This window comes from Myotis daubentonii, chromosome 1 (assembly GCF_963259705.1).
Source record: "Myotis daubentonii chromosome 1, mMyoDau2.1, whole genome shotgun sequence".
NCBI lineage: Eukaryota > Metazoa > Chordata > Mammalia > Chiroptera > Vespertilionidae > Myotis > Myotis daubentonii.
The window spans coordinates 190,813,755-190,827,885 of NC_081840.1; the positions used below are offsets into that span (position 1 = coordinate 190,813,755).

Consider the following 14,131-nt stretch of genomic DNA (forward strand, 5'->3'; position numbering starts at 1 on the left):
TTTCATGTATTCCAGGATTACTTTTTAAACTAACTTGTTGATATATCAAACAAAAATTTTTACATAGAATAATGTCCTTAAAATAGCTTACTTATTATATTTAAAAAAACCAATAAAATGTTTTCTTTTGCAAATACCTTTTTAAATATTGAACTATCTTTGTTTTATCCTTTGTGATTTTATAAAATTTCTCTTCACTCAATGTTTTCTACTTAAAAAGTACAAAACATATATTTTATACTTTTAAAAGAGGTCTATTTTAAGTTTTTACATGAAGTGTTAAAAGTAACTTTAACTGAATAAAAAACAGTTTCTTCATTTTAAAAGAATGAATTTTGCAGGCATATTATAAGAATGGAAAGGAATTAAAAGCTTTAAAAAAAATCAGTGACACTGCCAATAATCAACGACAATTTTTACTTTCTCTCAGTTCACATCTAAATTTATATGTAATTTTACTTGGTTTATAATCACAACTGTTGGTTCACAACTTGGCCCTTGTACACAGAGGGCAAGGAGGGATAAAAGACAGAAGCCACTCCAGATTTGTAAGTGGCAGGTTTTAATAAGCAAGGGAACTTATTTAGGAGGCTTGGTTTGAGCAACAGCGATATGAGATCTCTACACTCACCTGCCAGAATCGTAAAAGTTTATCTCTTACCTGAGTTCAGTCACGTATTCAGTCTAGTGGTTTCAGCACACATTGTTCTCTCAAGGTTGTGCCCTTGAAGATGGCTCCCACCATGGGAATGGTGAGCAGAATTTACATTCCAAAGACGGGGCGGGGGGCGGGGAGCCTGTGATTGCTGGAATCCAGTTCCTGAGTACACCCATGGTCCGTGGTCCTATCCTCTCAATAATCTCCTCCAACAATGTATAAAACAATTTTGTATTCTGCTTTATTCACTTTATATTTTAATGTCATTTTATATTGCTTCATGATAACTGTCAAAAGGCTTTAAGTTTAGCTTACTTTTCAGTGCATCAGTTAACATTCATTTAAAAATTTGTTTTTAAATTTTTTTTCACTTCAAGCCAGTGGTTCGTTGACTGATTGATTTTTAGTGATAGCTTTTAAAGTGGACACTTGGCATTGTAACAGAAAAAAAAAAAAGTAAAACATAGTTAACCCTTGAACAACATGGGTTTAACTGAATAGCCTGGCTTATACGCAGATTCTTTTTTCAATACACTTGGCCCTTATATCTTCAGGTTTTGCATTTACAGATTCAATCAATCAAGGATAAAAAGCAGTATTTTCAAATGCCCAACCATAGATTCCTAACTGCAGATTGAAAATACAGTTGACCCTTGAACAGGTGGGAGTTAGGGGTGCCAGCCTTCGAGCAGTGGAAAAATCATATATAACTTTTGACTCCCCAAAAACTTAACTACAGTCAGACTTTGCATCTGTGGATTTAATCAACCACAGTTGGGAAATCACAGTTGTGAATGGGAAAATATTGTTTTTTGTGTGTGGTTGATTGAATCTATGGTCACCAAATCTGCAGATACAAAGGGCCAACTATATTTATCAAAAAAGGTCCACGTATATTTGAAGCTGCACAGTTCAAACCCTGTTGTTCAAGGGTCAACTACACTATTTTCAACCCAAGTTTGGTTGAATTTGTAATGCAAAGGGCCGACAGTAAATTTGGAGGGAGTGGAAAGTTATATGTGGATTTTTGGACAGGACAGGGTAAGGTGGTGTTCAATGCTACCACTGTTGTTCAAGGGTTAACTATACTTTTAGTTTTTTAAAGTATTGTAGTATACATTATCATAAATGTTAGACATAAAATATATCTAACTTTCAAACAGAAAAGAATGGAATTAAAAGGAAACTTAGAGTTGTAACTTCCAGGTGGCTAAATATTAGAATGTGTCCTATCTAGTTTCCACACCAATATCTAAATTGGCTTCCAAGAAACATAATGCTATCCAAAACTTTGAAAAACTAGTAGTTAAATCTTTTTTTAAGTTAAAAATCAACACCCTTTGGATTTCAGGGAATAAAAAATTCTTTAATGGGCACTAGTATTAGGATCACTGTAAAAATTTCAGGAAGGAATTCATCAAAGGATGATATATGGGTTGAAAGAGTCAAGAGTGTTATGAGTTGGAGAGCATTCAGATTCTAATGGAGGGTTAGAGCTTGGACAGCCATTGGCCTTCCACCCAAAAGCAATAATGAAACAGCCAAAAATTTTGGAAGTGGATTCAAAGGAGGGAAAAGAGCAGCTGCTTACCTCCGAATTCACAAAATGCAAAAGCTGGGTGAGTAAAAGCTCTTTTCAAACCTGGGGACCCTATTGTTTTGGTCACTCACAGCAACTGAGAGTTTTAAATTTTGCCTCCACTTGGGCCATGTGATTATTTATTATTTATGGGGAAGCACCTATACAGCTCATGTTTTACTAGTGTAAAATTAATTAGCAAATGTTCAGAAAGCACTTTGAAGATGAAAAGTTGTGTGACTGCTAAATATTATCATTATACTACTATCATAAAATACATAAAAGGCACAGGATCTCGTAAGCTAAGTAGATGGAGAATGACTGTGCTGTGTAGCACTCGGGGAGAAGATGGCAAAGGAGCAAGCTCCGCAGAGGAAGCAGGCATGGATGCCACTACAGAAAAGGTGAGCTTAAATGGGTGGGCGGTGGGTGCAGGGTGGCCTGCCTTGGCTCCTTGGGCCTACTTTCTGAAGGGACCAAATTAAAATAGCTTCATTAGTATTTTAAAGATCTTAAAAACAAGGTTATTCTCTCAACTTGTTATGGAAATGAGAGCAATGTAAATCACAAAGGAAAAACAAGAATGAATAAGATTGAAAAACTGTAATTATTAGAATCTGTTTGCCTGTGAATTATTGTGAAAAATCTTTCCATCACAAGTAGACCATTCCTGAAAAGTATAGGTATAGTTGCTGGAATTGCTGAAGTAAAATTGGGGGATTTTACTTTTAAAAAGATAATTTCACTTAGGCAATGTAAAGAATACAGGATAGTTACATCTCTCTATTTCTAGTGCTGTATGTTGTAATAGAGGCAATATTTGTGTTCATAATATGCTATTTTACCTGTAGGAAGTGGAAGACAAGGTTTAGGTCTTAATTTTTAATTACTGAAACAGTGCAGTGCTTCACTGCTATATAGTGTTAGCAGTATAATTTAACATTGTAGTTGGAAACAGGAACAGCAACAAGAAGAGAGGACTTTATTCCTTCCCATTAACAGTGCCATGTGCCCAGATAGCGATTGGCCTGAAGATCAAAGAAGTGTGTTGATGGTTCCATAGCACACAAAGAAGTGCAAATAATTTTTGTGATGCTTCTTAATGTAATCAAACTAACTCACAATATAAATATTCACATACTCATTAGTCTTTCCTAGACTCCAGCAAAATGCATGCCTTGATAAACCCTTTGAGCCTGACCCATATTTTTAATGAAAATTTTAGACGACTTTTCTGATTTTGATATCTTGCCAGCAGCTAGCCTTTAGGTAAAGAGTATAATATTGAGCAGAATGTAATTTCCCAATAAACATGTTGAATAATCAGTCATTTTATACATTAATACTTAGCTTAAACAGCTATAGAGAACCTCTGATATCTTTCCCATCAGCTAGTTAATCCTTTTATTTAATTAACAAAAAGGCTAGAAAAAGTATTTAATCTTGGTTTCCAAGTAATATGTTCTCTGCCCTTCATGCTAACTTGCTATGCTCCTTTTGCTCCATAAAAAATATATAAGAAATAAGACCCTGGTTTCATCCTTTGAAGGAATTAATAATTTTTAAGTACAACTTACTACTGTTTCTGAAATCCCTATATAATCCTTGATATCCTCTTATCATTATTATATCTAATGACTTCAGGATATATTTGGCAAAAAAATATAACACTGTGGGTGGAAAATTAAGGCAAGTTGCTGAAATTAAAACAAGTTTTCTATTCCTCAAATTAACTCCATTCCAAGACCCAATTTTGGTTGAATAATATTTCTCCACCAACATTCCACATCATAACACTTTGAGAAAAGTAGAATTTATGTCTGACATTGTGTTTAGAGAACATTTTAAAGAAAATAATCTAAATGGTGACAAAGTTTAATTTTTCTTTTGAATTTCAAATACACTCACACACACAAACTGCAGATTAATTAAACCCTTTGCAAATAGGAAGAATATCTATATTTTAGAAAACTCAGGTGACAATGACAGAAATACTTAGTTCACCTGCCTTTAATATTAATTTTTACTTATTACCATAATTTTACATTTATGAATTAAGATTTAAGTTACTGTGGTGATCTTTGATTTAGTCTGTAAGGTAAGTGATAGTTGCAAGAACGAGTGGCCTATATGATTTAATTTTCCTTCTGGAGATCAGGAACTCTCACCCAAAACCTAAACATACTAATAATAACCAGAGGAGAAATCCCCACCTAGAATGCCTACCATATCTTCCCTAGATTTGAAATGGCCTAAACAGAAAATATTGCTTTACACTTACCCTTCTTTAAAATTAGGAAACCAGAATGGTGATCTGCAAAGTTCCTTCCATTTCCAAGAAGCTATGCATATCCCATTCTAGGAGCTATACATTGGAGGGAGGTTTGAAGTCAACAATACTCCTTAGTAAACAAATTCTGGTATACAAGAATCACTGTCCCATCACCTTATAGACAAATAAGAAGGAGGGACAATAAATGAAGTTTATATATGTGAAATATTGTGAAATTTCCAATATTCAACTTTTAATATACAAACACAGCATTTTTATATTATTTATTCTAGAAGCACATGGTTGAGAAGAATAAGAAAATATACTCCAAATATTTGCTACATCAAGTTTTACACTCCATTTATAACATTTTTTTGAAGCTTATCCCTTGGCAAACTGTGTTGAGTAAAATATACAGTCATATACCTTTGGGTATAGAAAAGGTTTCTTTAGGGTAACATATTCATCTATAGGAAGCTAAGTTACCAAGGTTTTATTATATTATTTAGTCATTTATCTTTCCAAAAAATGTAAACACTATTTTACATTCAGTAGGTGAGTTGATCAACTTGGGGGAAAGTGTTTTCCTCTTAATTTTTGCAGAGTTAGATGTCTTTTAGTATTTTTTAAATTTTATTTTATTATAGATCCAAAAAGTTCATGGGTATTGTGTTTCTATAGAAATATTAAGATATTCATTTATGTGCAGAGCATGTACAAACACAATTTAAACGAAATATATTTAAATTGTCAAAGTTTTTTAAAATAAAATGAAATTTCTAAAAAGATTTGGAGTTGGAAATTTCACCTGCATTGTAATCTAGTTAATATTATCTGTTCATGAAATAACACCTATTTGAGGAATACTGGTTAACTAACTAAAAAATAAACTTCCCAAAATATATTTAATTCTGCTTGCAAACAAAAATCAAATTAATATAGGTGTTTCAAACTGATCAACATTTAGTACTGTCATTGTATGTTGATTATATATGTTTACATATATACATTAACATAACAATATATAAATCTGAAATATATATACAAACCTATGTGCAATATTGTATGTATGGGTATATGAAATATACAAAATAAAATATTAAGAATTTATATTATATTAATATAAAATGTATAGACCAAATATTATATATATACATATATGTATATATATGTGTGTGTGTGTATGTATGTGTGTGTGAGATATATATATATATCATGGATTGTTTTATTCTTCAAAATTTATATGTTGAAGCCCTAATCCCTCATACCTCAAAATGACTGTAGGATTTAGAGATAGGGTCCTGAAAGAGGGAATTAAGTTATGAATTATCAGACTGAGCCCTAATCAAATATGACTGATGTCTTTGTAAGAAGAGTAAATTAGGACACAGATATGTAGAGGAATCTCCATGTAAAGATACAGGGAGACAACAGTCATCTGTAAGCCCAGGAGAATGGCTTCAGAAGAAAACAATCCTGCCAACCCCTTGATCTCAGGCTTCCAGTTCCAAAATTGTGACAAAATAAACTTCCATTGTTGAAGCCTCTCAGTCTATTGTACTCTGTTATGGAAGTCCTTGCAAATACAATATTCACTATCGTATATAAAACAAAATTCATTTTACAGTTTTCACATTTAACATTAGTAACCTTGCTCATCATTATAAACCCCTTGCCTAAACCAATACCGTGCACTTAGAAAATGTTCAATAAACACGAACATAATAAATTACTTAACTTCTAAAGAGAAATTTCCTGTTTATGCCAAAGAAAAACATTATTTAACATTGTAAAAATATAAATACATTGGAATTAAGTTGTCGCCCAATTCATTATTAATATGGTAATTTATTCTAAAAGTTTTTATTATTGTTATTTTCTTACTCTATTGCTTGCATTATTGCTTATTAAAACAACAACACCTATGAGTGTGTGAATAATGCTGAATAAGCCCCCAGAGCTTCTGAAGGCTGTTTTGATTAAGGCATTAAATAGGCTGACTTGAGCACTGGCTGGTGCAGCTCAGTTGATTGGGCTTCGTCATCCAGGGGTTGCCAGTTGATTCCCGTCAGGGCACATGCCTGGGTTTGCAGCAGTAAAGGGTGTGCAGGAGGCAGCCAAAGGATATTATATTCATTCTCACATCAATATTTCTCTCTCCCTCTCTAAAAGTCAATAAAATTTTTAAAAACAAGGCTGACTTGAACCCTAAAAATATTAAGGATGGGAAAAGACCAGTCATGCAGCATTATTCAAAGGAAAGCAGGAATGACTATATTAATATCAGAGAAAGAAGTAGACTTCAGTGCAAAAAATATTACCAGACAGCGAGGGAGGTTGTATAATGATCAAAAAGTCAATCCACCAAGAAGATATAGCAACTTTAGAAGTATATGTACCAAACAACAGCTCAGCAAAACATGTGAGGTAAAAATCAAAAAGAATTGAAAAAGATATAAATTACATTTGTAGAATTTAATGACTTCTTCAATAAGTGTTAAACAACTACAGAGAAAAACAACAGATATAGAATAACTCAATAACACCATCAAACACAATATCTAATCAACATTTATAGAATGCCTCACCCAACAACAGTAGAACACATTCTTTTTTAAGGATCCATGGAACATAGCCATGCTAGGTCATATGCAGTGCCATAAAAAAATTAAATAATTCAAATCATATATGATACATTTTTCACTTGCAATAGAATCAAACTAGAAATCAAATTTTAAAAGTTAACAGGAATGCCTCAAAACACTTGGAAACTAAAGACATTTCTAAATAATCCATAGGTTAAAGAAGAATACTAACAGAAATATTAAAAATACATTAAACTACATAAAAATGAAAATAAAACATCAAATTTCTGAGACATAGCTAAAACAGTGCTGAGATGGAAAGTATGGCATTAAAAACATGCATAAGAAAGTAGGAAAAGTATCAAATAAATAATCTAAGTTCCCACTGCAAAAACCCAGAAAAAGAAGAGCAAAATAAACCCCCAGCAAGCAGAAGAAAAGAAATAATGAAGAGTAGAAATTAATGAAGTGAAAACAGAAAAACAGTTGGAAAAAAAACAATAAAACACAGCAATGGTTCTTAGAAAGAAATCAATAAAATTAGCAATGCTCTAAAAAGACTAACAAAGTAAATAGATTAAAAATTACCAATATCAGAAATTAAACAGAATCTTTCTATAGATACCCATAGACATCAAAAGGATAAAAAGGCAATACTACCAACTCTATATACATACATTTGACAACTCAGACAAAACAGACCAATTCCTTGAAAAAATTACATGAATTCCTATCAACACTATACTCAAAATGTTCCCAAACTTCAGTCTCTTTTAAGTTCCTCTGCCTCTCCCACCCTGGTTCAATACAACATCATTTTGTGCTTGGATTATTATAATCATTTCCTATATTGTTGCTCTGCTTCCACACTTATTCTCTATGATTTACTCTCCACAAAGAAGTCAGAGGGATACCATTAAGAAATTAGGCTAGATCATCATAGGCTTCTCTCCATAGACCTCCAATACTCCCATTTCACTCAGAGAAAAGGCCAATATAATTACAATGATGAACAAGGCCCTACATGATCTGAGCCTTAGTACTTTTCAGACTTAGTCTCTTACCACTCTTCCCTTCATTCACTGCTACAGCCACGCTGCTCTCCTAACATTCCAGGCATGACCCTCCTAAAGACCGTTTGTCAAGTTGTTCCCTCTGCATGGAACATTCCAGAAATCTGTATGGCTAACCCCCTCACATGTTTCAAGTCTGCTTAGATTTTACCTTTTTAGTAAGCCTAACCTGACTATTCTATTTAATATTGCATCCTGACACCAACACCATCTTACACATGCTTCCACATTTCATATTTTCTTTACCTAGAACTATGTTTTTTTTCCTGCAGAGCTTAATATTGTTTTACCAGTTATGAATTTTTATTAATTATGGTATTTGTTGTCTAGCTTTCCTCAGTAAAATGTAAGCTCCATAAGAAAGAGGCCTTTTTTCCTACAACTCTGCTTACCACATAATAGGATATCTAAAAATATTTGCTGAATGAATGAATTCTGATTTTAGTATTACCATTATTATTCATATATCCTCAAAAATAAGCAGGCCAAATATTATATTCACTAATTCTATACGTTGTTGTCCAAGCTCAGCAGCCTACTGAATCCACAGTTATTGAAAAATAATATACTTTTATACTTAACAGCAAATTCATATTTATTTCTGATAGCTCTATATCTTACTCATATTAACACTTGCTTTCCTATTATTTTTGCTCAGAAGAACAGAGTCAAACACAAAAGTGAAACTCACAAGGTGTGGAAAGATTACCCTGGGTATCATAATTATTGTGATTGCTGTAGTAATCATCGGACTCATTGTTCATTTCGTCACTTATGGTAAGTACTCATGATATCTGGCTTTCCAGTCACATGAATTTAATTTCCCATTATTGGAAAGTTAGGAACCTTGAGAATAGGAGGAAAGGAATCAGATAAGACTATTTGACAGAGATAATTTCTTATGGTTAATAACATTTACTGCAGTCTTTGTTCTGTAGCGACTTTTGGCTTAGGGCATTCTGAATCCAGAGATGTGGTATGATCTTTTTTTTTTAATTCCTGGTAAAGATTTAGGTGCTCAGAGTACATTAATTAATTAATTAATTAATTAATTAATTCACCGTTACATTAATAAGTTTTGAAGAGATAATCAATGAGTTAAAAATAAATATAAAAGCCTACAACCTAGATTTCTAAGCTAGATTTCTTATTCCAAAGCTTATAATAATTCTCTATATACAATGATTTCTTTTCATAAAATTCTCTCTAACAAAGTCAAGTATTTTCCATTAATGAGGGATGAAAAAAAAGAAACAGTAAAAATGTTTCTATATATTTTTCTTTTACTGACTGGCTTATTTCACTTAGCTTAATGCTCATAAAATTGAAAAAAAGTATGGGATCCTCAGATTTGATGTTTTCTTAAAATAGCTTTTTGTGCCAACCCTTCTGTGTCCTGTGCTTATTACTTTCTTTCGTCCACTCTTTCCTAACCTTTTCAAGGATAAGGATTTCTTTATAAAAAAAAAAAATTCCTACATTCCCACAAGAAATTATCACATTTATTGATTGGTGAGATTTACCAACATGTATAATCCTTTTAATATATTGTTCAATTCAGCTAGCTAGTATTTTGGTGAGGATTTTTGCACCTATACTCATCAAAGATATTTGTAGTTTTCTTGTGTTCTTATCAGCTTTGGTATTAGGGTAATGCTGGCCTCATAAAATAAGTTTAGAAGTATTCCCTCCTTTTCTCTTTTTAGCCAATTTTGAGAAAGATTGATATTAAATCTTCTTTACATGTTTGGTAGAATTCATCAGTGAAACCATGTGTTCCCAGGATTTTCTGTATTGGGAGGTTTTTTATTACTGTTTCAATCTCCTTACTCATTATTCATCTGTTCAGATTTTCTATTTATTGATGATTCAGTCTTGGAAGGGTGTATATTTCTCAGAGTTTATCTATCTTTTTCTTTGCTACTGTTTTTTAGCTTAAAGTATATTTTGTCTAAGTGTAGCTAACCCAGCCTGGGTTTATGGTTTTTCTCATCTCTAACAATTTCATTCAAGAAAAAACTCTGTCTTGTTTTACTTTGCATTTCTTTATTTGTGAATGTGCAGGAAAGATTTTCTCCAAATAATTAACTTCACTGACATGAAGGATCTTCTCAGTGTTACAAAATGCTTTTATTTCTCCGTCTCTTTCTCTCTTCTGTCTCCTCTCTCTCTCTCTCTCTCTCTCTCTCTCTCTCTCTCTCTCTCTCTCTCTTTCTCCTCTCCTCTCCCCTACCCCCCAGTCTGTTAAGTAGTGAGGTACAATGGCACCTGAGCATAGTTACAAAAAAGTTTGGATTTCTATAATATTTGATGTACTAAAATAGTACAGTCTAAATACAAAAGCAATCCTGAGAAAAAAGAATGAAGGCAGAGGTATCACATTCCCTGGATTCAAATTATAATACAAAGTGATGATAATCAAAACAGCATGGTACTGGCAGAAACACAGAAAAATGGAACAGAACTTAGAATCCAGAAATAAACCCAGATATATATGGGCAAATAATTTTTGACAAAGAAGCCTAAAATATAAAATAGAGATAAGAAAGTGTCTTCAATAAATGGTGCTGGGAAAACTGGAAAACCACATGCAAAAGAATGAAACTAGACAGCTCTTTGTCCCCATGTACAAAAAATAATTTAAAATGAATCAAATATGTAAATATAAGATCTGAAACAATAAATTACATAGAAGAAAACATAGGTACTAAACTTATGAATGTTGGTTATAGAGAACATTTTATGAATTCGACCACTAGGCAAGGGAAGTAAAGACAAAAATAAATTAATGAGACTATATCAAACTAAAAAGCTTTGGCACAGAAAAAGAAACCAACAACGAAACAAAAAGGCAACCGACTAAATGGGAGATGATATTTGCAAACAACAGTTCTGACGAGGGCTTAATATCAAAAATATATAAAGAACTCATTGCCGAAACCGGTTTGGCTCAGTGGATGGAGCGTCGGCCTGCGGACTGGGGGGGTCCCGGGTTCGATTCTGGTCAAGGGCATGTGCCTGGGTTGCGGGCACATCCCCAGTGGGAGATGTGCAGGAGGCAGCTGACCGATGTTTCTCTCTTGTTGATGTTTCTGACTCTCTGTCTCCCTTCCTCTCTGTGAAAAATCAATAAAATATATTTTTAAAAAAAGAACTCATAAAACTCAACACTAAACAAACAATCCAACTAAAAATTGGGCAGAGTATATGAACAGATACCTCTACCAAGAAGACATACAAACAGCCAACAGATATATAAAAGATGTTCAAATCAAAGCTACAGGGAGGTACCACCTCACACTTATTAGAAAGACTATTATCAACAAAACAAATAGTAACAAAGATTGGAGTGGTTGAGGAGAAAAAGGAACCCTCATTCACCACTGGTGGGAATGTAAATTGGTACAGCTACTATGGAGAACAGTGTGGAGGATCTTTAAAAGATTAAGAATAGAGTTACCATATAACCCAGTAACCCCTCTTTGTATATCTACCCAAAAAATTTGAAAACATTTATTCGCAAAGACATATGCACCCCTATGTTCATTGCAGCATTATTCAAGGTAGCCAAGATATGGAAATAACCAGTGTCCTTTGATAGATGATTGGATAAAAATGTGGTACATACAGGGTGGGGCAAAAGTGGGTTTTCAGCTGTTCGTATGGAAAATAATACAATAATTAATAAATAATAATACATCTATGTTTTATGTACTCATAACTGTAAACCTACTTTAGCTTATCCACTATACACAATGGGATACTATTCAGCCATAAGATGAAATGCTGCCATTTGCAACAACATGTATGGACCTTGAGAATATCATGTCAAGCAAAACAAGACTGACAGAAAAAGTTAAAAATCATATGATTTCACTCATATGTAGGATACTAAACTGAAAGCAAGAAATGAAGAAATAAAAAAAAAAAAACTCATAGACACAGACAACAGTATGGTGGTTACCAGAGGGAAGGAGGGTGGAGGTTAGTAGAGGGTAAAGGGGGTCAAATATACAGTGATGGTGAAGGAAGATTCTTTGACTTTGGGTATTGGGTAATAATGCATATGAATATCATGTATCATAGAAATGTACACTTGAAACCTATATATTCTTATTAACAATGTCACTCCAATAAATTTAATAAAAAGAAAATAATTATAGTTTTGCAATAAATTATTTTATTTTATTTTTTAATGTATTTTTATTTATTTCAGAAAGGAAGGGAGAGGGAGAGAGAGATAGAAACATCAATGATGAGAAAGAATCATTGATTGGCTGCCTCCTGCATTCCCCACACTGGGGATCAAGCCTGCAACCTGGGCATATGCCCTGACCAGGAATCAAACCTAGTTCATAGGTTGATGCTCAACCACTGAGCCATGTCTGCCAGGTGCAATAAATTGTTTTATAACAAACTTTCAAAAAAATAAATAAATAAAATAGTAAAGCTGACAGTCTAACCATCAGCTTTATGGTTTGCTTTACTTTCTGAAAGTTATGTTTGATTTCTTTGTTCTGTTTCCTTAATTTGCAGGACTTATAAGTCATCCCTCATTTTACTTTCCTCTTTATTCATTTTCATTTCTTAGGTACTTCATAAATTATTAAACCTGAGACTCCACTGATTTTCCAAAATGTAATCTGTGATGATCACAAAAACTAAAAATTATCTACACTTTAATATAATTTCATTTCATAGGTACATATCTGTCTTCAGATTGCCCAAACTTGAAAGCTGGCACATTGAAATTTCACCTAAAAAATTCTGATAACATTCTTGGGTGAAGTTATAATTTAATAAACATTCCTCTGTCAAAGTTATTTCAACAGTCACTAGAAATCAAGATTATTTAAATGTCAAGTTACCTGAAATTTTATCAGAGTATTATATTTCATATGGTATTTCTTAAGAATAAAAGCAGTTACATAATGAACTATCCTAAGTGAAATAGCCAATCATAGAAAGACTAGTACCATATGATTTAACTCACGTGGAATTTAATGAGCAAACTACTAAGCAAAATAGAGACAGATTCATAGATAGGGAGCAACCAGACAGCTCTGGTTAAGGAGGGGGTATAGGAGGGGGAGGGGTGGAGGGATTGAGAAAAAAAAAAGAGAGAAAGAACTCATGGACATGGACAACAGCATGGTGATTGTGGGAGGGGGGAAGGTGGAAGAGGGCATAGAGAGGTTAAATGATGATGGAAAAAATAAAATAAAATAATTTTTAAAATAAATGTAGTTACACAATGATCAAAGTCAGAACTATTTTTTCTTTTTTCTCCTCAGGGAAAACATCTTGCTATTATCACATCAGCTTTAAAGCCAATAATGTTGACTATGACAGAAAGTTTGAAAAGCCATATTCACAAGAATATGTGGACCTAAATAAAAAGATAGTGTCTTTGGTAAGTTAAAATGTTTTTCTGTGCATTGTCTTTTTAAATGCTGTGCTCCTAGGAATACCAGAATCCTAGTAATCACCTTCCAACTTGGAATTTAATAATTCATAAATTCACATTGTTTCTTACCACTATTTTAGTTCTAGGTTAGGACAGTCAGCCCTTTCAGAAGGTAAGTTTCTGTCTTGATTCAAAAGTTTTCCACAACCCATAAGAGAAGTGTATTCAGTTTCCTAGAGAGTCTTTTCCCCTACTTTTAAGTTTTAATCTACATGGAAATAGATTTAATATAAGGTAGGGGGCCAACTTTATTTTATTTAGTTGAGCTGGCACTACTTATTAAATAATCTAGTTTATCCCAATGATTTAAAATGCCACTCTTGTTAAGTCCTAAATCCTCATATATTCCAGAATCTATTTTTGGATTCTGTATTAGACTACACAGTAAGTGCATAGTATTTCTTTCCCATACCTTTATTTTGAGCAGTATTTCATCCCTTTACTTACGAGTATGATGCTTTTAAATCATAGATAACTAGGTTTTGTTTGTTAATGCA

At 32.9% G+C, this 14,131-nt stretch overlaps 1 protein-coding gene across 1 annotated transcript in view; it reads left to right on the top strand.

Annotated features, from left to right (window-relative positions):
• The first annotated feature begins 2,554 nt into the window (after positions 1 to 2,554).
• LOC132240017 (transmembrane protease serine 11C-like) overlaps positions 2,555 to 14,131 on the top strand; it is a 56,507-nt gene continuing 44,930 nt past the window's right edge. Inside the window, exons 1-4 of the mRNA XM_059707348.1 lie at positions 2,555 to 2,641; positions 4,328 to 4,335; positions 8,826 to 8,944; positions 13,462 to 13,580. Coding sequence (XP_059563331.1) covers positions 2,555 to 2,641; positions 4,328 to 4,335; positions 8,826 to 8,944; positions 13,462 to 13,580 — 333 coding nt within the window. The remainder of the gene's footprint in view (positions 2,642 to 4,327; positions 4,336 to 8,825; positions 8,945 to 13,461; positions 13,581 to 14,131) is intronic.